The 26,752-nt window shown below is 37.7% G+C and overlaps 1 protein-coding gene across 2 annotated transcripts in view; it reads right to left on the reverse strand.

Annotated features, from left to right (window-relative positions):
* LOC134669553 (furin-like protease 1) overlaps window positions 1-26,752 on the reverse strand; it is a 352,565-nt gene that overhangs the window by 321,421 nt on the left and 4,392 nt on the right. For both annotated transcript variants that reach the window (XM_063527160.1, XM_063527159.1), the window contains exon 2: window positions 21,709-21,913. In XM_063527160.1, the coding sequence (XP_063383230.1) occupies window positions 21,709-21,849 (141 nt within the window). In that variant the 5' untranslated portion in view covers window positions 21,850-21,913. The remainder of the gene's footprint in view (window positions 1-21,708; window positions 21,914-26,752) is intronic.

Below are 26,752 nucleotides of genomic sequence, written 5' to 3' on the forward strand. Positions count from 1 at the left end.
CTCAGTCTTGAACTATGGGTTGCTGTTATGGGGAAATTCCGTGGACTCCGACCGGGCATTTAAAATTCAAAAACGATGCATAAGGGCGATAGATAACGCGTGGTTTCTAGAGAGCTGCAGACCTCTATTTAAGAAATTTAATATTCTTCCACTTCCGTGTGTCTATATCAGAGACGCATGTCTCCACGTTAGGAACAACCCCTGTCATTTTGTCAATCGTTGCGATTTTAGTACAAGACATACACGGGCACAATATCAAAACCTGTTACATCAGCCTTCCTGCCAAACCGCCATTTACAAAAAAAACTGCTACAACATGTGTATAGTCCTTTATAATAACCTGCCGGAACACATAATATTAGAAAATAATACCTCATTTAGAACTAAATTATCAAAATGGCTACTAGACAAATGTTTTTATAGCATTAAAGAGTATTTGACACATGAAATTTAGATAATTAATAATGAAATTGTAATTGTTAGTAATTTAGATATAATTTTAATCCATTATTTTGTATGTAATTGTTTGACAATTTAATATTATATTTTTTAGTTTAGAATTTGTAATGACATATTAAATAACAATAAAAAAAAAACTGTAAATAATTTGCACGCCTGCATGCAGGTTGAATATGCATGGACAACTTAACCTTAAGATCTTACCTTGTTACCATATTCTAGCAAATAAAGATATTTTGATTTGATTTGATTCGAGTGACGAATTTTAAAACACGGTCAAAGGGAGTGTTTTAACGTGCTTATTATAGCACCGGTCGTAATGTAGCACCAGATGTACTGTAAAAATTATGTTAAAAGATAATACTTACTGTTACGAATAAATATTTTTACTGTAAAAAAATATCCCACCAAACACATTTTCATGTAAATTTTGTTGCTAAGACGAAACCATAAGACTCGCACTGTCAAAAAGTTGTCAGATCTCTTGTCGAGCCAAGCTTCAAACTCTACAAGCCCTAACTTCACTAACTCTACACCTTAGTCAAAATATGTGGCTTGGCTGTTTCGCTACCGCCACATGGGCATAAGGTGAAAAATTTATTAAATTCATTATTTTTAGGGTTCCGTACCTCAAAAGGAAAAATACTGAACCCTTATAGGATCACTCGTGTGTCTGGCTGTCCGTCTGTCACAGCCTATTTGCTCCGCAACTACTGCACCAATAAGTTGAAATTTGGTATACACATGTAAGTCTCTAGCCCAAGGACATACACGTAAAGTAAATAATAGAAATTCAAATAAAGGGGTCACTTTTGAGATGAATGATAAATAAAAGAAAAAAAAACTACATATATCTTGTTATAATTAATATAAGAGAATTAGAATATGAATTAATATAAGAGAATTTTGTTAGAATTTTAATTAGTATAAGATAGATATGTATATTGTCATGTTATTTTCTCGAACTCCCCATCGGCATACAAACCTCCTCAAGGTTTTGCCCACGATGGGTCTTGCAATAATAATGTACTTTATTTAGCTTATTGTTCAATAAATTAAAATATATATATATATATATATATATCAAACGAAGGGGCTCATTGTAAGAATCTCAGATATATTTTTTCATAATTTTAAAATAAATAGTTTAGAAGTTATTTAAGAAAATACGCAAAAAATGACCATTCCCCCCTCCCCCCTTATCTCCGAAACTACTGGGTCTAAAATTATGAAAAAAATACACATATTAGCTCTCTTCCTATAGATGACAGGAAAACCTATTAGAAATGTACAGTCAAGCGTGAGTCGGACTTAAGTACCTAGTTTTCCGATACCTACGGGTTTTTTAAAGACTACTCACTTTTCTCTTAAAAAAATATATTGTTAAAAATTGTGTAATGTACAGAACCCTTGGAACGCGAGTGCGACTCGCATTTGGGCGGTTTTTGTATTATACTTACATACAATAGTTCTTGTAGAAACGAAACGGCCAAGCCACACACTTTTGGTGTAGAGCTAGTAAAGTTAGAGGGCTTGTAGAGTTAGAAGCTTGGCAAGAGATCTGATAACTTTTTGACAGTGCGAGCCTTATGGTTTCGTTTGGGCAACATTGTACATCAAAATGTTTTTGATGGGATTTCACTTCTTTTTGTAAGTTGTTTATGACAATCTTCCATCCCCTAATTTAAAGGGTTGGGGGTGATTTACTATTAAAAATCCTGAAATAAGTATCTGGGGGCATCTGTTACACAATGTACTTCTTACTGATTCCCCATATAACCCTTCACCCCGTAAGGGTAAACTTTGGGGTTGAAATCTGCCTTCACCCCGTAAGGGTAAACTTTGAGGTTGAAATCTATTCTATATCCTTCCCCATGACAATACCTATCTACATACCAAATTTCAACTAAATCGGTTCAGCGATTATTGATTTCCCATACAAAATTAAACCCCATCTTCATCCCCTTAGGGATAATTTTTTTTTTTATTTATTTGTTGTTTGTGTACTAAAACTATCTTACATACAAAATTTCAGCTTCTTAGAGGACTTCAGGAAGTACCCGGTATTGATGATCATCAAGTGAGTGAGTCAGTGACGAAATCGAAGTTTTTAGATATGAATAAAATCTAAAGTATAAGAGCTATGCAATTGATATGCTTAATAAGTCCGAGAACTTTGTTTATCTGGTATAATCCAACCCCAAGTTATGAGGGTTCCAAAAAACGACGAAGCGCTTCGAGAAAAGGTAGATACTGCCCTTGCGCTTTTCTCGTCTTGGCGGGGGCACTGCCGTGCCCCCAGATGTTAAAAGATGAGACTACTGTAACTAATAAAGATTTATGTTTAGTTACCTACTATTTTCGCGTAAACTAGACAATTTTTATATCTTTAGTTATTAAGACCCAAAATAATTATTTTCACTTATTATAAATAAATCCTCCTGTTATGAAGTATCAAATATTGTTATTTGTATATGTATAAGTCTTAAGTTAAAAACAATAAAATCTGTTATTACCTACTGTCAAAATGATTATTTTTTGCGGGATTAAGTAATACACTGGTAGTGTTCAATAAGGCCCATAATAGGACTTTTATAAAAGGTATATTTTCCAAGAGTATCGTAATATTTTTATAACTATTTTGGTATAATGAAGAAACTTAAATAAATGAGAAACCTATTTGAGTGAGTTTTTCATACTTCATATCCTGTTTATTAAAAAAAAACCATTTTAATTTAAGGTGGGCTGTATATAGGCATATACGGCCCACACGGAATATACAATAAGGTAAGTGAGGCCACTTACCTTATTGTATATTCAGGATGTATACCGTGTAATATTGATCAGTTGGTTTATAATATACATATTATGATATTGACGTTGAATAGGACAGGACATGACAATAGGAACCAGAAATAGGTATAGTTGGTCAAACCAATTTGTCAGTAAATAAAAACAAAAAACTATATTCATCCTTTTCTTTTGGGTGCTAGTACTAGTGTAAGTCAAAGATAGTATGATGATTCTCCCTGTCTATGTTTGAAATGAGACAGTCCTTTGACAAACTATGTATAGTAAAAAATAGTTGTGAATATCTTGTACATTTTTATTACAATATTAGTCAAGATAATGAAATATAGCTGGTCAAGCAAATCTTGTCACTACAAAAAGGCGCGAAATTCAAATTTTCTATGGAACGATATCCCTTCGCGCCTACATTTTTCAAATTTGCCGCCTCTTTCTACTGACAAGATCTGATTGACCAGCTGTAGGTATTTTTACTTAATAAGATATTTTAATTTCACGTAATGTCCGCATCTAATTTATATATGTATGTGCACGGTAAACAAACAAATGAATGATAAGAAAAGACAGACAGTGTTACTGAGCGGGAGGTGGGGCGAGGGGCGAAGTATAGGTAGGCTATGATAGGCTCTCGAGCGCCGCGCCGGCGACTGACGGACCAGCGCGGCGTATGTATGAATTTCGCGCCTTTTTAACTAGATTTTACTATTACAATGCAAGCTACACACAGAAATTTCTTACTTTCCATAATATGGCTGCGTATATTATTTTATAGTAATAGACTTATTTTTACAGACTCTAATTCAATATTAGATCTTATAGGACAAAAAACGTATATTAATTCTAAAGCATATATCTTATTCTTCTAGCTTTTTAGCTTGCCTATTAACTTATAAATTTAGATATGTTGTTGTGGATTTATTAAACTTTAATTCAATATCGACAAAATAATAAGCTAATTGTAGTTTGACAAAGAAGCACGTTAAAAAAATTTCTAATAATTTTACATAATAAAGCGTCATACATATTATAAACAATGGAACTTAAACATTGCACTTTAATTCAATATTAAAAAATCATTACTAAAAATATATAAATACCTAATTTATATCTAACGCTCGTTCTAACTTTTCATCATATATAGCATATATGCTTAAAAATATGTCCTATATCAGATAAGTATCACTTTTTCAACTTTAGAATTATCAAAACTTTTAGTGCAAAAATCCGGTCCCACTATTGAGCTATTAAGCAACAAATCCCAAGCAATTATGGAACGACAAATATTACAAGCAAATTCAATAATAAATACCGAAAGTCGCTCAACAACGAATTGAATTTAAAATTTTAATCGTTACCCAAGCTTCGCGTTTTAGTGATTATTCATTGTGTTGTGGATTCCTTTAGGAATGACAGAGACAGGTAATTAATGAAGATTGGATTACAGAAAGGGACACAATGAAACATATCAAATTAACCAGTCAATAGGGGTCATCCATGAATTACATCACATGATTTTCTAGGTTTTTTGTCACATTTGGCAAACTCTTCCCCCCTAGTGTGACGTCACATTTTTTCTACGAAATTGCCAAATCGAATTAAGTAAGTACCTAAGTATAATTTATATTTTATCAAAATATTTTTGACGATATAAATATTAGTAATTTTATAACCCAAAACTGCTTAGGAAAGAAAATTAACGAATAAAAACAATTATCGTTTTAAAAACTTGTTATTTAAATGTACAGCGAATAAAATAATTTAAATAAATTTTCGGTTACTGATGAAGTTAAAGTGACGTCACAAAGTTTGTGTCTCCCCCCTCCCCCATGTCACAATATGTCACATTTTCTTGAACCCTCCCTCCCCCTAAACGTGTGATGTAATTAATGGATGACCTCATACAGGTATCAAAGGTATTCTTGCAGTACTCGTAGGTACCCGAAAGTAACCAAACGTACAAAGCTTTATAATGAGCGATTATAATACAATACGATGTATTTATGTATGTGGAGTTATGTGAATGATAAACATATAGATACCTTACCTTATAAATACCTATCTAAAATTAAACTTTTAATAAAATTGTGTGGTGCTTACGTACGGAGAGAACTCTTGTCTTGCGTTGCGGCGCGATTGGTCAATTTATCTTTTAAGGTTTAATTCATGTTGCAACATTAGTGCAGCGGCATTGATCGCCGCCGCTGTATCTGTCAAATGAGTGACGGAAAGAACGCCGTAATCGCGGCAGTAATGTAGCTCACGTCATTCATTCAAAACACAACGCTGCAACGGTAATGCAGCTGCAGTTGACATTTGAACGATTAAAGGTGACAGTCCATTTCCAACGACAGCTGCAATACTGTTCATTTTAGTATGGAAATTGACAATGACAGCGACGCGTTTCCATAGTAATATGAACAGTATTGCAGCTGCAGTTGGAAATGGAATCTCACTTTTAAGCGCGCGGTTCTTTTATTTTATGCGATAACGCAGCAGGTGACAGTCCATTTCCAATGACAGCAGCACTAGCATTCATTTTACTATAGAAATAGACAATAACACCGACGCGTTTGTACTAGTAGTGCAGCTGCGGTCAGAAATGTAATGTTACCCTTAAGCGCGCGGTTGTTTTGTGCGATAAACGCAGCATTAAACGCAATGCGTTTGGCGCACACCCATTTTACGAGTAAGTAAGTACATCAGATAATTTAATGACAGTAATGACACATTGTATTACGCGCAAACGCGGTAAGCGCATTGTCAGTTTTCCTACATTCCGTTGACGCATGCGTTAAATCAACGGCGTTTTGATCTCATCGTTGATTGTGCGGCGCCATCTACAAAACCCCATTGAAAGGAGAATGGCAGTCTCCATCACCACGTCTCTGTTTATGCAATCGCGGCTAGTTGAGGCTCGTGTTTGTGCTCGGGAGATAAAGCCACGGAGCTCACAAAAGCGGACCCCCTCCCTGTAACGAGGGGGGAACGTTTAAGCCAAAGACGACTGCCCCTACAAAAGCCCGTGGACAACTGGTACTGTATTCCAATCGTAAAGTCGTTCGACTGAGGCGAACCAGATAAACTACCGTGCGAATAGAAATTTCGACCATTCTCAACGGGCAAGCTTTTTTTCGGCAACAATAGCGTCATTCCCAGCGCTCACTAAACACATGCGAGCCCAAGTCTCAGATTAACCAGCATAAAAACATTATCCCACGCATAGTATAGTTCGTAGGTTCGTAACTGAGCCCGAGCTAATCCTATTGTCTATTGTTAAGTAAAACCGCTCGTGCCACGTGCCACCACGACCTGCATAAAAACCTGCGTACTTCGGTTACTGAGTGCCGGCGAGTCGAGCGCTACAGAACCAGTCTAAAATGTGTCATCGAGATGCGTAACAAAGGCGCGTTATCGGAGAGCGCAACTACACTGGTTTTTTGAGCGTTGGACTAGCCTGCGCTCAGGTGCCAAAGGATGACCCTTTTTAACCGACTTCCAAATCCCAAAGGAGGAGGTTATCAATTCGGTTGTATGTTTTTTTTTATTTTTATTTTTTTTATTTTTTTTATTTTTTATGTTTGTTACTCCATATCTCCGTCATTACTGGACCGATTTTGAAAATTATTTTTTTGATTGAATGTATATGCATACAGATTGGTCCCGTTTCTGTCAAAACCCAGTTCTGATGATGGGTTCCATGAGGAATCGAGGGAACTCCTCAAATCTTAAAGGCATACATATAGTGATTTTTGGGTTTTTATCATCAAATCAAGCATATACATCCAAAAGAGTGACATTTGATGAAGTGGAACTGCTGATGATGATCAGAACGGAACTCCTCAACGACGCATAGTTCACGGTTGGCGATTTGTCCTCTTCGTTATGTTTGTTAACAAGTTCAGTTTTTAATGCACATTTTTGTCAAGCTCGAGTTCTGATGATGGGATCCATGAGGAATCGAGAGAACTCCTCAAATCTTAAAGGCATGCGTATAGAGATTTTTGTATTTACATCAGAAAATTAAGCATTTTTATTAAAAACTGTCGCATTTGATGAAGTGGAACTGCTGATGATGATCAGAACAGAACTCTTCAACGACGCATAGTTCACGTTTGGCGATTTTTCCTCTTCGTTATGTTTGTCAAGCAAGTTAAGTTTTTAAGCCACATTTTTGTCAAGCTCGAGTTCTGATGATGGGATCCATAAGGAATCGAGGGAACTCCTCAAATATTAAAGGCATACGCATAGATTTTTTTGTATTTTCATCATAAAATCAAGCATTTACATTAAAAACTGTCGCATTTGATGAAATGGAACTGCTGATGATGACCAGAATAGAACTCTTCAACAACGCATAGTACACATTTGGTGATTACGAATTTCGATTTTGACTTGGACTGGGTCCCGGACTCGGACCCAGAACCGGACTCATACCCGGATCCGGTTCGGACCCGGACCCGGACCTGCACTCGAACCCGGGCTCGGACCCGGACTCGGACCCGGACTCAGACCCGGACTCGGAACCGGACCTTGACCCGGAAAACCACTATGATACCTTAACTAAATAAACCACTATGATTACCTACCATAAAATGTGTAAGTACATAAGTATGATGATGCCAATCTTACTAGCCCCTCCCGCTTAAACCCCCGTACATCGCACCGCATGCGCCGTTAAGTGGGTTAGGTTAGGTTTGAACTGCGATCCTCACAGAACCGAACTGCTATCAGAGAAGTGGGTTAGGTTAGGCTAGAATTACGACCCTTACAGAAGCGAAATGCTAGTAGAAAAGTGGGTGGTTTTACCTCCTTTTCTACATAGTGTACCATCTACAATAATCTTTCACCGGCCTTTCCATAGAAGTCGGTTTTTTTTCTTAAAAATTATTTGCAGGTAAGTAGCACGTGCGGTTTTACTTAACAATAGACAATAGGATTAGCCGTCGGGCTCAGTTACGAATCTACGAACTATAGTTAAAGTTCTAGAGATCACATTACACTGGCGATCGAGAACTAGCCTCAGCTGCACTCTTTCAACCAATAGTAACACCCGTAGCCCCCTCCGATCGACTGGCGAGCGAATTCGAAAGAAAACGGGATTTCATTCCGAACCTCATTGTTTGTGAAGCTTGAACAATTGCTTTTTCAATATCAGAAGTCTACCTACAACTATTTTTAGTTCAAGCGGCTTTTGTTACAATCCTAAACACAAATGTTATTTTACGATTAACTTGGCGTATAGAGCTTTGACATCCATTTTTGTCAACTTGTCAGTCAGCTTAAAGTAAGGACGGTAAAAACACTAAGAATGTATTGTGCGCGTGCCATAGAGAAGGAAAATGGTAGGTCAATATACCAAATTTTTCGTGCTTAGGGGTCATCCATTAATTACATCACACGTTTAGGGGGAGGGAGGGGTCAAGAAAATGTGACATATTGTGACATGGGGGAGGGGGGAGACACAAACTTTGTGACGTCACTTTAACTTCATCAGTAACCGAAAATTTATTTAAATTATCTTATTCGCTGTACATTTAAATAACGAAGTTTTAAAACGATAATCGTTTTTATTCTTTTAATTTTCTTTCCTAAGCAGTTTTGGGTTATAAAATGACTAATATTTATATCGTCAAAAATATTTTGATAAAATATGATAAATACTTAATTCGATTTGGTGATTTCGTAGAAAAAATGTGACGTCACACTAGGGGGGAGGGGTTTGCCAAATGTGACCAAGTGTGACAAGGAGGGGGGAGGGGTCAAAAAACCTACAAATTCGTGTGACGTAATTAATGGATGACCCCTTAGCGTTCTTGCTTGACCGATCTTTTACCTTTGCCAGAGATAAGTAAAGACAATCAAATCAAAAGATAAATTTGGTCAAGAACACACATCAAACACACACACAAACACACACATACACAATTTATTTATTTATTTATTTATTCCTGAGCGACCTGAATGACCGACCTGAGGCCCTCAACCTGTGGTTGTTTCGTTATCTATGGTAGGTACGAAATTATGGCTTACGGCCTGACTCACTCTCATTATGTTTTGTTCTATCCCCTTTATGACCTCAATAGATGAGTAAGACACATTTCGTATTGTTAATATTTTAATCCATTGCTAATACTGTATGGCATGCCAAAACGTTACCGAGTAAGGGTCACAATATTCGAACAACATGAATCATTGTAAACCTAGCAATTACGAATAATCGCGCAATTCTTTTTAACAAACATTATCAGTATTTGAACAATGAGATACGTCAAGTGCTAGATATTGAAACGATATGGATTGGATATGTCACTGTCAAACAAGTGTCAAAAGTGACGTTTTTGTTTGAAGGAACGTCAATTTTGACACTAGTTTGACACTGACATATCTAATCCATATCGTTTCTAGATCTATGAATTGACGTATCTTAAAGTTAGAATCGGGCCGTATGACTCTTGATTCAAGACTCACCCCTTCGCGTGTTCCATTTTTTTTATGCTAATTTAAGTGTCCAGATAAGTGTTAGTTCCCCCGGTGTATTGAGACTTAATATTATAATTATATATATATATATTATAATATATATAATAAAAAGTCGAAACTATGCCTTGCTTTATACTTCTTCGTGGTTTAACTGAATTGGAGCTTGAGGAGATTCCTAATATCCGAATATAGGGATAATTAATTTTTGTCTCCTCTGTTACAGACCCGGGTATTTTATGTACAGTCATCAGTAAAAGTTGCTAAGTGGGTGAGGTGTTCAAAACTACCTTGACACGCTCTTATTCTCTTAACAATAAAGGCGCGTCAAGATCATTTTTAGGGTTCCGTACCCAAAGGGTAAAACGGGACCCTATTACTAAGACTTCGCTGTCCGTCCGTCCGTCCGTCCGTCCGTCCGTCCGTCTGTCACCAGGCTGTATCTCACGAACCGTGATAGCTAGACGGTTGAAATTTTCACAGATGATGTATTTCTGTTGCCGCTATAACAACAAATACTAAAAACAGAATAAAATAAAGATTTAAATGGGGCTCCCATACAACAAACGTGATTTTTGACCAAAGTTAAGCAACGTCGGGAGTGGTCAGTATTTGGATGGGTGACCGTTTTTTTTTTTGCTTTTTTTTGTTTTTTTTTGCATTATGGTACGGAACCCTTCGTGCGCGAGTCCGACTCGCACTTGCCCGGTTTTATTCTCTTAACAATAAAGGCGCGTCAAGATCATTTTGAACACCTAACAAGCAACTTCTACTGCTGACTGTACACTAAACTACTTAATTCTGTGAGTTAAAGAGAAGTAGGGACCTCGGGACCGAAACTTCAGCCTGGAATATTACTTGCGATGTTGCACTTAGTGTGTAGCTTTCTCTATGCACATACGATGTGCAATATCACTGGGATTCAAGTTTTAAGGTTGCAGTTTCTAAGTTACAAGAGTAAGTTTATATGATTTAATAGTTTATTGAATAGTTAGCATAAAATATACTCTCCAGACCGATTTCGGCCTCTGCGACTATAATGGGATATAATTTTCTTACAAAGCTTACTCTACCTCTCCATCGAGGCGATGAGAAAAGACTTGCTAGAATTAAAAGGCTTGCTACACGGTCGCCGACGAGCCTTCTAACCGTCTGACCTTGGTCTGTCCTTGGACAGTTTTGGTCAAATTTTGTTGGTAACAACTGTCTACACGGTCCGGGACCGGCCAAGGCCACGCGGTCTGGGGGCTTGTCGGCGACCGTGTAGCAAGCCTTTAACCAATAACAATGGTTCTCTTCTCCGCTTCGCTGGATTACAACGAATGCTATTGGTTGATTCCCGCACGTCTCTCCACTGACCCTTCCACTAAGTTGTCATTGTAAAGTTTGGAGAGCGTTAGCTTAGTCTAGACGACCTCTAATTAGCATAATTTTTGTGATATTCAACGTTTACGGTATCTAGTTATACACGCGATAATATAACCATCAGATCAGTCTGATAATTGTGCCGGGAGGGCAAAATTGACAATCTATGGCGAGAATCCGGCAGGCAACTGGCAGGCAAATCACGCTATAGTTCGTTTTTTTAGCATTAGAAATAAGGTAAACAATCTTGATGTGTCTTTTAATTGAAAAACACATTTTAAAAATAAGTTACGGCAAGTATGTAACAATTTTGAATCTAATACGATCATTTATATTCTTCTGCTTTCATAAGTAATCGTTTTTGATTTTTAAAAAGCGTTTTTCAATGAAAAGACATGTTAAGATCGCTTACCTTCTTGCTAGTTCTTTCTAATGCTAAAAAAAACGAACTATAAGTATTGACAAATTTGCACGCCAGGCACGACTGACGGTTACACCTAGCTAAGAACACCATATGACGTCATCACCGACGTTGTCCACAACGCTAACCCTAACCTAACACCTATTGATAATCAGTTTGAATTTAGAGCTTATAGCGCGAGAATAAAGTATAAATTTGAATGAGTTTCCAATGACTGTTACGTCAAACATGCCGTGGTAAGAAGGCAGGTCGTTAACACGAGTAACAGCAATTGAAAATCACTTTGAATTTGGACCTTACTGAGCGAGAATAAAGTATAAATTCGAATGAGTCTCCAATGGCTTTTACGTCTATCATACCTGGTGGTGAAGGCACGTCGTTTACAAACAACCCGCACGCGACCAAAACGCGAATAACTCCGCCAGATGGTTTCCGTGAGGTAGCGGGGAATGTTTTCATAATAGTAAGTGCATCTGGTTCTTGCAGTCTAGACTATCTAGACTGTCAATTTAAGTGATTAAATAACTTTTTTACAAGTTTACAGCCGGACTAATCTAACTCTGCATGCCATATGTAATGACTGGCAATGTCATAAGTAATTCTTGTGTCTAAATATTACGATGTTTGATGAACTTCGACGTCAATGTGTATCATAACTATACATGATTATAAAAAATCATATTACAAACCTACTTCAAGGTTGTTATTGCTACGATTGTAAAAAGGTTGTTACTATACTGGCACATGAGATTTCAGCTTTTAATTATTACAGTTATAAGTATAACATAGTCCTCATAGTTGGACGAAAGTTGCCGTCCCACACAATCCCTCGCATCCATAGATTAGTTATTTATGTACTTATTCAAAAGTTTACGAAATTATTTTTCAATTATCTTACAGAACTACTCTCGAGTAAGATAAAGAATACTTACTCGCGAGTAAGATAAAGAATAAGAAGAAGTATAACACCAAAGTTTAAATTCTAATTTCAACCGCATTACTGCGGAATACATAAGTATTAATGCATTTGAATGTATAAATTATAAACAATCGGTACCTTTAGTGGGCAGCAATCAAATTTAGCGTGGCAATGCAGTCGCCTGTTAGAACCTAACACGACGAGCCAGTAGGTATGCGAGATCAACTTTTTTTTTATATCTAAATAAGTATTCTAAATCATAAAAGCTTAAGTTGCTCCAGTCAGTCAGTTGGGGTGAATATGAATACTGTGAATCATACATAATCTACCTTTTATTCCGCTATCAAAGTGATTACGTATGTTAGCACTAATATTGAAAAACAAAGAACACAATTTGAATATCTGTATAAACATCCATATTACTAGTTAACTACAGATTTCAGCTCAGTTATTTTAGCGAACTGCATCATAATGACCGTATTGCACGTGTTCATACTGGTGTTATTTTGAGAACGCAGTACTGCTTAGTCGAGCTAAAAGGGCGTTTGTTCAAAAATAGAGAATTTTTTTTTTTTCGTTAGACATGACGAGTAATAAGTTTAGGTTATTTTAGAGTCCCGTATCTTAAAAGGAGAAAAAGATAACACTTCTAGGATCATTATTGTCACTTATTGTATCTATCTGCCCGTCCGTCTGTCACAACCACAACCTTTCCTCCGAAACGATTGGCTTAAACGCGAAGCAAATGTAATGCTTTACTGTATTATGTTACTAATAATATACGCATAATATGTAATGACATAAATGAAGTACGTATTTATGAATTATTTTATGCCCCAAATTATCAAAAAACTATTCACAAATATATGTAACTTTATTTCTTGAAAGGATGGAATCCAGTTTAATCCACAACCCCGGACATAGTGTATATCCTTACATACAAAACATAATCACGTTCACACAAAACCACTGAATCGTAGATAAGCCCTTACGACAATGTACCAACAGCAACATATTCAACTGACCAATGATAGTCTTTAAGTCGTCGCAGTAAGACATAAGAACGGTCTGTTAAATCTGTCAACGATGGTGCAAAACCGCGTTGTAACAGATTTGAGGAAATATCCATTTAGCGTCCGCCGACTCGGCTGGCTCACATCTTCATTACTGCGAGTGTTTTGTACACACGCGGATTTACTGCTAATGAGGTTAGCTGGATTTAAACACACATACATACATAGGTATTTACATATAGTAGACATGTCAAGTCCATTCATTCAATACTACTTATTTTATTTTTAGAGCTCTGCACAAACTTCGCGTAGCTCTCATTTAAGATACTTTAACCTTCATAATACTTATACAATTTTCAAAAACAAACATGATTTATTATTTATTTATTTAAGTCTAACAGAAGTAAGAAATTACGGATTCTGTACCTAAATTCTCGACACAAACTCATGAAAAAAAAAACAAATCCTTACGTAAAATCTCCGGAAAACAAATACTAACGCGATGTAGATTGCTCGGCACGTAACAGCGACATCTTACGCACAATTGAGTAAACTAATTTGGTTCAACCGTAAGTAGATTGAGGAAAAGATCCATTCAGCGCTGGCCTTCTTAACTAGTATGGATTCCAAAAACATGTAAACAAATTTCGCCTTATAACAAGGGCATAAGGTGCAAAGCTTCACACATTTTTTTTAAATCAACTAAGCCTCGACATCTTCATTACAGCGAGTGTTTCGTACCATCGCCCATACTGTTAACTGACAATTTGTGAACCTTATTCCTTAGCCATAAGGTCCATAAAAGGTCAAAGAGTGCTGCTGTTAATACACATGCGGATTTTCTGCTAATTAGGCCAGCGGGATTTAAAACATGCATTTTAAATACGGCATTGCACAGTGAATACGAAGTAAAATGAGGCATTCAGCCACCTCGGACTATAATTATGAAGATCTATTCAATGTAATAATACGCCAATTTGGCTTATTAACACGTTAAATATAAAGGCTATAAAATAAGAGTTTTGGCAGGCGTGTCTCACTCCGCGATTTCGTCGCTTTGCTACAGGTAGCTAAAAGTACATCCGTTCGACCCCAATTTTGGGGTTTGATAAGCCGCGCGTGGCGCTGTCGCCACCTAACGGCCATATCTGTCCTGATCGTGACAGACGCGTTTTGTTAGAGAGTGAGTCTTCTGTACCTAGTACTATTATTTATTCTGTGGTTTTGGCGTGGCTAACTTAAGGACCAAGTAAAGGTATACTCCAAACATCTGCTTTGAAATTTTGCATTATCTTCAGATTTTCATCTACGCTTACATACACTAATTTCAGATCAATACAACCATTCCAAAGCTAAAACAGATTAAATAAATAAATATCTGTATTCGCAGAACCATGTGATCGGTAACAATGGTTTAATTTCATGGCAACGTTGTAGAAGTAAAGGAACCTGTACAGTAAAATTTTACTGAAATTATTAATACCTTCATAAGAACCTTAATTAACAGTCTCCTTCAAAATTGAGACTTTCCTTTACTTTAACTCGACCACGATCGACCACGCTGCCAAATTAAACCATTGTCACCAGCTATCACTACGTCATTACGTTCTGCGTACTTACTTAAGAATAATTTCTAGTAAGTCTTAGTTAGTAAGTTAACTTAGGTTCTTAATTAATCTGGCGAGGTTGCGGAAGAGTACTTCGGCGTTCCTGGGACCTCGCCGTATAGCAGCGAGGCGGCAACAGAGGGGTTTTAGTGGGTAAACCTGGGGTCTCATTAGCCCACAACAGGGAGTCCCACATAATCATCCCGGCCCGTCCCCGCGCCGGGGTGGTATGCGTAAAGCATTTCCCCTCTTAAAAAAAAAAAAGGTTCTTAATTAATAACCAAAATCCCATCAAGTTTCATATCATCCCATTTTCCCCAAAGCACCTTGCAAGATTTATTTATTTAAACTTTATTGCCCGATAACAAAATGTACAAATGGCGGACTTAATGCCTTGAGGCATTCTCTCAGTCAACCAAGATTTCGTTCCGTTTGTGGTCTTAAATATGTAGTTTAATTCCTAACAACACATCCACTTTTAGCCTCACGGCACCAGGGGAACAGAAATACGCAGGAAATTTTAGTTACATTAATTTATTTAAAGTCGTCTCCTTATGGACAACTATTTTGGTGTCCCCTCGTTTGCTGGCACCGGCTGATATTAATTTCGTTTGGTATATTTAGTACGTTTAGTTGTTTGGTTGTAAAATTGTACTGTACAAGTTAAATGAAACGAGCTTAGTGCTTCGGTGAGTTTTACGGCATAATTTTCGCGATGTTTCAGTTTATTTGCATCATTTGGTAATTTTGTACCTAATACCGACGTGAATTTTGGACGAGTTTAGTAAATATTACGGTAATCAAAAATATGTGAACATTCACTAATGCCTTGACAAACCCGATACGTACACGTACGAGCACCTTAGCAGTTGGCCGCTCCATTAATGACTTTTAAAAATATTTGAATATGCACTCTTAAGCCTTGACATAATCTGTTAAAGTATATTCCATCGGTCGGATATGTCAATTGTATTAAAGCACGGAATTTTAGCATAACTCCCTAGGTCCCTAAGAAAAACTCGCACGTTCGTACGACATACTTTACTCGTAAGTGCAAACGAACTGCGCTTGGCTAGCCAACCGTATCGGACAACAAAGACCATTGTAGTACAGTACGAGCGTTGTCTTTCATCACACGTACACTTATTTTCTCCAGCTTAAATTAAACCCTATTTCTTTTTGACTTGGACTAAAGAGTCCGTGTGGGGCTAGATTGAAGTACGTTCACGTTACATTACGAGAATACCAAGATTAAACCCGGCAGACAAATAGTATTTGTCCTAAGGTGGTGTGAACCACAATGCAACGCGACAATATCAAACACAGTGGTCACGCGGTCACTGTCACCTTGTAGGTACAATATTTGCACTTTGGGCACATGGTCCGAGGAATCCTTAGGGAGCCCCGCTTGCGCCGCCGCTGCACTGTGGCATAGATTAAGGACATATTTTCCCTGTCGAAAATGTATACTTAGGTTCGAAAAGACAGATTTAGAACAACAGGTGTACTTCCTCTCTCATTCTCTCCATTTTGACTTCCTTTCCCATTCTTGTCTTACATTTTCTGCCACTTCACTCACCTCGCTTTGGAAACCGCATTACAAATTCAAATCGTAACTTTCCTCAAACGAATTGCTGTAGGAATTACCGAAGGAAAGTGATGGAATCAAAAATATGTACACATTTTTCGCCGTATTACAACGGAGTAGAGTGCAATGTTGTTTACATGAATATAACGGCGATTTGCCTCGTTTTAAACCCGTGTGTGCAAGTCATTAGGAGGTTACTTATATGAAGCGCTTACACATAAAACGAATGTACTGTAATGTCGTGTTGACACATAAAATACCATGTTTACAACCCAGGGGAATTAAACTGATAGGTAATGGCATACGTGGCCAAAGTTACTGAAGTAAATACAAAATAATATATACCTACTTGCGAATGGTGTTGGTAATTTTCATGACGTCATTGATTACTCGACAATACTGGGTAATAAGATATCATATTCTATTTCTAACAATCAAATTCTGAGAAATACCTTGTCACTTCTCAGACAAACAAGGGGTCGTCAAGCTTGATTTTATATAATAAAAATTTTTTTTTTTTTTTTATTATGAATGGGCTTACTCAGGCTTATTTCAGGAATTATAGTTATTTATTAGGAGCATTAATTACAGAAGTGATTAACGACCTGCTAGCCCTAGTTGGTAGAGACCCTGCCTACGAAGCAAGAGGTCCCGGGTTATACTAATATTTGTATAACGGAAGCAACGGAACTAATATTTGTGCCCGAGTCATGTATATTATCTATATATCTACTACATACTTACGTATGTATTTATAAGAATGTGTATCACCAAACGAAAAAAAAATGTTTCGGGATGCTTGGAAAAGTCATATGACTATTTTCATACGTAATTTACGTTTCGACACTTTCGACTATATTTGACGCAGTACCAACATGCGACTGAAATCATAATGCTATCTCCTTTACCCTTGTTAACTAACCGAGAGTAAAAGAGATGGCATTATGACCCGATTCGCCACTTAGTTTTGCTGCAAGTATAGCGTTTTTCCAGGTTCGAAAATGCTTGGAAATACTTGGATACTTTGCGTTCTTATGAAACTACGGTATATCCTTACCATCAGAGCCGTATACTATTTTTGATGCCACCATTATCGCATAAAAAATAGTATCCAAGCCAATACCGACTAGCTTCGATTGTGAAACGACCAAAGGAAACAATTTGAGGCAATTCAGCCAAACGTTTGCATCCGCCATCAGAAGCCTTCCTCATTTTAAATGGCGAAATATTCTTTTCAAGTAAACAAATTGAACTTCCTTCGATTGATCGGCGATGTCAAGGTCACGATGGTTGTGACAATGACCAAGTTTTAAAAAGTGGGTCTTACTTTATTGCATGAAGACTGATCCGAGAATGACGGCGCGCGAACTCTCATGCGATTTTAAAGGCTTGCTACACGGTCGCCGACAAGCCTTCTAACCGTCTGACCTTGGTCTGTCCTTGGTCAGTTTTGGTCAAATTTTGTTCGTAACAACTGTCTACACGGTCCGGGACCGGCCAAGGCCACGCGGTCTGGGGGCTTGTCGGCGACCGTGTAGCAAGGGCTTTAGTTGCGCCACACATTGCGGACTGTTGGTTACGTCCAATTCAACCGACCGATCAAAACCCGCAATGGTATGAAACTCGCATGCGGATTCTCGCATCGTGTAAATCAGTCCTTAGCGAAGATAGCGACCCGATCCGTACGTGACAAATTATGACGAGGGACAGCTAGCTCTCTTTTGGTAATGACATTTTGTCATTGTGCGGTATCCGCATGATCCTTTAAATAACCCAGATCTAGCAAATGCCCCGCGAGTGGGTTTTTTTCCACGCATGTTTTCTGTAGACTGCACGCTTTATGCGAGCCTTAAAGGCCGAGCCACACCGGCTTGCGTGTGCGTGACGTGCGCGTGTGCGTGCGTTAAAATGTTGGAGCCGCGCACGCACACGTCACGCAAGCGGTGTGCCATCTCTCATAAGGATCTGTATACCACAACGCCGCACGCGCACGTGCACGTCACGCACACGCAGCCGGTGTGCACAGGCCTTAAATGATTTGCGCTAACTAAGCGCGCAATCTGGAGCAAACTTAGGTCTTCGCTAGATAATATCTAGTAGATATAGATGAACTTACAGTTCAGTTAATAGGTACAGGTCCTCAGATCATACAAAGCTTTCCATTCTAAAATTTGCAGTAAGGCCTGATCCATGGCAATGTGATGACGCTGTAAGATGTGTAACAGTTATCATCATCATCATCATCTCAGCCATAAGACGTCCACTGCTGAACATAGGCCTCCCCCTTTACACGTTAACAACACAGCAAAGCTGGCTGGCTGGCGTAACAGTTATGCGCAGGTAATATTTTTAGGCGCCACTTGACTTAGCCATTGTCCTAACTTACGGGACCATCGACAAAACGGATATTTGTATGGCTCCTCTACACGATGGGCCAGCGCCGGCCACTCCAAGGGACGCATTTATGCGTTAGAGGGAGCAAGTGATATTGCTGCGTCCCTTGGAGTGGCCGGCGCTGGCCCATCGTGTAGAGGAGCCATTAGATTACGTTAACGCGACAATAACATTTCTTCAAACATGAACGAGAAATGATTGTTATTTATATGGTATCATTGTGGCATCAGTTAGGACAAAAGGTTAAGCCTCAAATGTACAAGCACCTAGCATAGAGGAATTCACAAAATAAATGTTATCAGTTAAAATACCTCACTGCACTGCACATGCGACACTTCCTGTGCATTTAGCAGCTTAATTTTTTTTTGTCATTACATTGTGAACCTTTTCATCATACGATTAAGTCGTTTTTTGTATGTTTTGATAATTCGGAATTAGGTTTTAGGTACATCACGTTTGATCTGGTCGCGTGTTTGCTATTTCCATTCATTTGCAAGTGATGGAATCCGCCGAAGCGAAGTTTGCACCGACATGAACATAACACAGTGTGAGACTGTCATTATAAGCGTCACATTGTCAGAAATTTGACTTTAATTGCCACATTTTGTCATAGCAAATACTATGCAGAGAAGGTTCGATTCTAAATCGAAACAAAGAATTAACACTGCGATAATATCTACATGACAAGATTGCCTGATATTATATCATCATAAACCATCACAAATTTAAGAGATTATTATCAGTGTACATAGCTGATAATGCTTGCATGCTTTCACCCTAGCCTAGAGCGTCATGTTATGGAACTTAATACTATCTATGTAAAAAAGAAGTCACTAGTAAATTCATCATTCAGAAACGATTTCAATATGACGCTTTGTTTACATAGTTAGCAAGTCCCATAGAATTACACTTTAGTTAATGAAGTTTCCTTCTATTTTTTGTTTTTCCCGCTGTCTTCACCTTTAATATTTAAAGTTGACCAGGATCTTGACCCATTTACGCAATCCAACTCGCGCTTGGCCGAGTTCTACCTCAGTACCTACACCCACCATCTTGCTGTGAATGACTCTTAACTCACATATCGAATGTCTGTATTGTCTATCCATAAGCACGTTGCCAACTCTCTGAGTCATCAAGGTACTCGCACTAACAGTGACCATCTGTGAACCTTATGCCGTAGCCTTAAGGTTTAAATATGGTCAGTCAATGATGGCGCCGCACGGCTAGATCGTGGAACTCGCTTCCGCTGTCGGTGTTTCCTGGCCTCTTGTCATTTGAGTAACTTATTTAGAAACATCACACGCAAACTAATATTTTCTCTCATGATGAATTATTATACTGGCTAACGAGTTTCAGCAGATAAATAATTATAACATCCCATACAATAGAAGTTTAGCGAATGTAATTAGGCACACAATTTTTAGTCTAACAATTTCTCTCAAAACTCTCTTCTATAGTTCGTTTTTTTAGCATTAGAAAGAACTTGAAAGAAGGTAAGCGATCTTGGCATATATAGTAATTGAAAAACGCTTTTTAAAAATCAATAACTATTACTTATGAAAGCAGAAGAATATAAATGATCGTATTACATTCATAATTGTTACATATTTGCAGTAACTTATTTTTTAAATGTGTTTTTCAATTAAAAGACACATCAAGATTGTTTACCTAATTTCTAATGCTAAAAAAACGAAGTAGAAGAGTGGTAGGTTAAGCCGATATGCTTACTCTCAAGCGGCTTAATGCCAACACTTACTAAAGAACAATCCTCCTGGTTTATTATGGCTACGTTGCGTTGATTCCTACATATGGCCTTATTTTGTGGTAAAAGTTTAAGCGTCCTCTACATACGTATATGCTCTACAGAGCAAACTTAAATTAGATCACAAAAGTTCTTGAGTCGATTGTCTTATTTACATTTCTAGGATTCCGTAGCCAAACTGTAAGGGTCATAGTTTAAATTAAAGCTATCCCACAGAACCTAAATAACTGGCTTACTAAGGCTACGTGGTGTCGAATCTTACATACGGTCTTATTTTATGGGGTAATATTTTATCGCTCTCAAAGTATTTCAACTTCAAAAATAACTAGGTAAGGCCTCCGCTTAAGATCGTCATGAGTCATGAGCAATGATCGTACATGTTCCAGCATTTTTGGTGCAGCGGAGTGGTGTTAACGGAATTGGTATAAATAATTTCAACCCTAATGATTAATTAGCGTTAATTACGTTAATATTAACCTTAATTTTCCACCACCACCATTACCATACCATTTCAGTTGAGATTATCTATACCAATTCCGCTGCACCAAAAATGCGGGAAATAGAACGATGTCTGTTCATGAGAATCCTTGAGTCAGTTGACTTTTTAAGTCATCTAGCCAGAATTACAAGAACGGACTAAATCCTTTGAACGCAGCGTCTATCTTGTACGGCGCGTCATCGTGAACCTTGTCGTATTGCACGGTTGAGGCCGTGGCCTGGGCGTCAGTCGACGTCTTACCCCCTTATTTATAAACGTGTACTAAAGTTGATAAGCCGATAATAATCGCTTGTCCCTTTCCGACGTATTGGTATGACGACTTGTCAACTTTAGTAAAAGTTTATGAATAAGGGGGTTAGACGCTCAAAGGGTTAAAGTTATTGTAAAAGCACTTACCTCTCCAAGATTGACGAAGCCATGGTCCCTGGCCACGGCGTCGGCGGCGGCGGGCCCCCCGGGCACGTGCACCGCCCAGGTCGGGGTGTAATGCGCCGCCGCGCCCACCACCCACAGAGATAGCACCAGCACGCACCACATAGCACTTATCTAGTACTTATCAGCATGGCACACACAGAGTTTAAGTCTATAGAAGGTTTTCAAGCTGTAAAGAAAGGAGGAGATCAAACATGTGCGATTATCTCAGGTCAAAGGTATTTGCCGGTTGTTAAAAACGACGGAAAAAAATAGCACAGCATTAAAACTGCTTTCCGTAAACTATAGTCTGTACCTTTAGGCATTTAAATAAAAGTAAATACCTAAACAATTTGTACATTTTCGGGTAGTTATAACATTTATTGGTTAACCAACCAAATACCAAACCGCCTGGATCAGTCACTGAACGACCTGACTTTAACCTACGTTATTTGATCATGTAATGTTTTCATCTGCCCTCAACTGGCTTTAGGAGTAATTTGAGGGTAGATTTTGTTTTTCTTTTATTTAAATACCTAAAGATACAGAATATAGGCAGTTTTTGCATACTTTTATCGCATTTATTTTAAATAAAATAGAAATTTCAACGAAGAAAGAATAGGTTACGAACATTTATTTTAACGCTGTGAGAATTACCCGCTTCTATTTAATTGACAGGCGTATTGACAATCGACAGGAACCTATTTATTACTTGAGAATCAAACATGTGGATTTTCACACTCGCGTTTTTGACCTCCAATTTCATATCAGAGAGTTGGATAAAACTTTGTTGTTTGGTCGGTCATTTCTTTCGCTTTAAGAATATTGACAAAAGTTTGCCACAAGGGAACTAATTTACGAGTTATATCTTCAGCGGTAATACAATTGCGTAATTCAAGATACCACTGATAATGAATATTAGTCTGCGTGAGGCAAATGCTCGCCTATGCTCGGAAAGTGACAGACATAACACATAACACAGTCGCGCTTATCGCATGATAACGGCAAGATAAGCTGTCGTCGCGTCTGACGCTATTAAAAGAACATGACGACTGGATTATTTATCGTTTATCACGTGATGAGAGCTCGTATAAAACGATGAAGAACGAAGTCAAAAACGTCAACATGAAAGGAAACTAAAATCTTGGTCCTTCCCTAACAACTAAAAGTCCTGCAGCGCTATCATGACCGCGCTGTTATCACCTGTCATGTCATGCGTTACTTTCGCACTTACATACCTGTCAGACAGAACGTGTCAGGCATGGTGACAAATGATTAAAGAGCCAGCCATCTTAGCAGTTCTAGTGACAGTGGCGACTTGCTTTACATGCGATTAAAATATGGTTGCGCGTATCCGTGCCGATACGTGAAGAAATAAGGGCATTTGAAACCATTCATTAAGATTTTACGATCATTATTGATGTGAATACCGCGGGTTTTAATGCAATGTGGAAACACAAATAAGATTTACGGCTTTCCACGACTCAAAGACATTCCTTTGTTAAGGGCGCTAACAAAATCAGCGCAAAGGTGTAATCTTTCTTCATCTACAATATATGCATTCCGTTTGTAGATACCAGTAAAATCAAATTGTTTAAGTTACCTCGTTTTCAAATCTTAAAGAAAAAACTTAATTTATCTTATTATCTATAATGATAGATTTAACTGAAAATGTTTTAAAATCGCGCGACACCCTAATTTGGACACTCTAATTTGTCGACTCGGCAAAATGTCTACTGCCAAGAGAGTAGCTTTTATATTTAAAATGCCTTGTACTTGAATAATGGAAAGCTACGTTTTCATTTTACGTCTTAAAGATTAAGATAATTAAACGTATTTTTCCTCCACGAAAAAGCTTGGAAATCAGTGGCAATATTTGCTACTGGTTTTGACCAAGAGTTCCAAATTATTTTAATTTAACTTTTGATATAAAATAATAATAATTTTTAACTCACGCGTTTTTATATTATCACTATTGATGTTGACGTGTTATTTAATACACTTCTCCATACCTATTTTGACAAACGCTTATGTGTTTAATATGAAAACTACGGAGCAACCGATTACATGTAATGTGTGTAATATTCCTCTTAAATATCGTTGCAATAAATGTCAAAGAACGAAATGAAGCTTTAAATCCCGATAACGTCAATAATTCCGCTGATTTATTACCATTTGGTTACAATAACATTACGAAGCCTTAATTTAATTAAAACATTTCGATAAGGCGTTACATCGTAAGAAGCGTAACTAGTGACGTCCGTCCTCCAAAAAACGACACATTTTTTTATCGACCCCGTCGTTAATTGACCTAATTCCAATGCAAGATGCATCTAAGTTCCCCATCGATCGATTGTGACCTAGAAAAATCAGCAAATATTTCGCGAGCTTGCCAATATCGACAACAGTCTAAATAATTGGGTCAAGTATGCATAGAGGGCTGCGAACACCACTTGGCAACCCCAGTACTATTAATCAAATCCATCGATGCGCCACTCACAACCTTACTCTTACTGACCATCGGTGGGCCTTATATCTATACGAATAAGGTTCAAGAAACGTGAGCTAACAGTGAAGATGGTGCTATCAAACGCATCGATGACTCGCGAGTGTTGGTAGGAACTCGAGTCTTTTGAGTCTAAATTTGAAGAAAGCGATTAGATTTTACGAGAGTGTGCACTAAAAAACTTCCAAATCTTTTAAGTCCCGAGTAAAGTCCTCTAAAACTCAAAGAGACTCGAACATTTTTTAGGTTTTATGCTAGACTGCTACTCGAGCAGTTAAGAAAAAAATCGTTATTGTATGGTGTACCTCTAACCCATGAATTATATATAAAGACAATGCATTTTTTTATGAGTTCTCTGAAAATGACTCTTGTTTCTACAAAAAACTTGGGTCTCTACCAAGTTGAAACAAACTCGAGACTTAATTATATGAGTCTGAAAAACACGAGTCGAGTCTCGACTCGAGACGAAAAGGACTCGAAGGGCTCGAGTCTTTACTTTACAGTGAAGATGCTTTCAAAGGCATCTATTGTGCAGGCCTTTTTCTGGCTAAATAATATGCAAATCATTTTGCGCAATTCGTCTGAAGTTTAGCAGTTTGCATGCCTTCTGTGTGCCAAGATTAGCGAAAGATGGCGCGTCCCAGTTATTTTATTACTGGCTTTGTATTAAACATCAAGTTTTGAAGTGCAAATTGTTAGAGTGAAGAGTTCCAAGTCCTCTGCCAACTAAATGGTTGTTGTTGCATTCCAATAACGATATCGATATTTTAAACAAGTTAACAGGAAAATCATCGACTCTTTTTATACGTAGGTATAGAAATAATTACAAAGAAATACGTCAACAAGGTTTACAATTCCTACCTATACCTACCTAAAATTAGTACTTACATAGTTGTATTTCTCGCTCTTAAAGAACGGTTTACCTACTACAAAATTAGTCTACGAGTAAGTAACTAAATACTCGTACTTTGTACATAAAATATTGGCTCGAAAGTCGAGCCCCACGGATAGTTTGCACTTTGCGTTTAGACATATGCAGAGAAGTTATGATAAGTTCTGGTACCGCGTGCAGTTAAGTTCAGTCGAGAAATCATAAATATGTATACTCGTTTTCACCTTACGCCGTCGGAATAAGGTGATAATGTGTATACATTCAAATGACTATGTAGCTCATGCAAGTAACATGACTGTGACAGTAGAAAACAACGCCAAGTGAAATGCAATGTACTTAATTAAAAAGTACGTTTCTACAACTCAGTAAAATAAAGATATTAGTTATTACTTACAAAACGTTAGCGATTATTTATTGATATACAATGTATTCTTAGGGATTTAACTAGGGATTACCTAAGAATATTAAATTTATCGATATTTTTTTGAATATTTAAGTTGTAGAGTAAGATTTTACAGTAGACAGTAATTTATTGGATCAAATAGGTACTAAACTGTGTTTTCCATTAATATTTTACGGACACCATCGACGACACTCTCAATTGAGCATTTATAAGCTTTATTGCAACGGCAGAAGGTCTACAAATGGCCAGCTAAAGAGTTGTTAGGACTACTTTTTGCGCGGCATTTTTTACATCATATAATTATTTTTATTTCAATTAGTCTCGCCGAGCGGGAAAGACTGTCATACGTTTAGGTATGTAGACGTCTTATATACGTAAAGGAAAAAACCGTTATCTTTTTAACAGACCTTTACCTTGGCTTCTGTAGGTTATCTCCTCGTATCTCTTTGCTGGGCTTTGTGATTCGATGGACATTTACTTGGCCAACAAATGTGTAATGGCTCCTCTACACGATTGGCCAGCGCCGGCCACTCCAAGAGACGCAGCCATGCGGTAGAATGAGATAGCAATATCAGCTGCTCCCTCTAACGCATAAATGCGTCCCTTGGAGTGGCCGGCGTTGGCCCATCGTGTAGAGGAGCCATAAGCTAATAGTGACTGCTGACTGTATATATTATGTAAGTTTTTCTGGCTCCATCTTTCTTGCTTCCTTCTACTTTCCCAGTGGTACAGAAAGATATAGGAACATTTACAAATTTGACATTGTTATATGATTTAAATATATGCAATGCGCATATTTACATTAGGTAGGTAACTTTAACATAATTTGTCGATAAACTACCGTTGGGAAGTCCCCAGGAAAATTGTATTCGCGTCGCTAAAATTTATACGAGTATTTCAAATTGTACGTTTACTAATGCTGGGTTTACATACGCTTAGTGACTAATGTTATGTACATACTTACTTTCTGTTTAGCAAATAAGTAAATTTAAATGTTTGTGCTTCGTATGAATGCATCTTACACAAATAAATGTGACGTTTCACGGAAAAAGGTACCTTATGGCGGCTGGCACTTACGTCGGATAGCGCCGCAATAATATTGGAGCGGCGTTAATAATAGCGTAAGCGCCAGCCGCCATAAGGTACCTTTACCCGTGGGACGTCGCAAATAAATTATGAATTATTATGAATGGTACTGTTAGCGCAAGTGACTAGTAGAAGTATGTAT

Source organism: Cydia fagiglandana, chromosome 12, assembly GCF_963556715.1.
Source record: "Cydia fagiglandana chromosome 12, ilCydFagi1.1, whole genome shotgun sequence".
Lineage (NCBI taxonomy): Eukaryota > Metazoa > Arthropoda > Insecta > Lepidoptera > Tortricidae > Cydia > Cydia fagiglandana.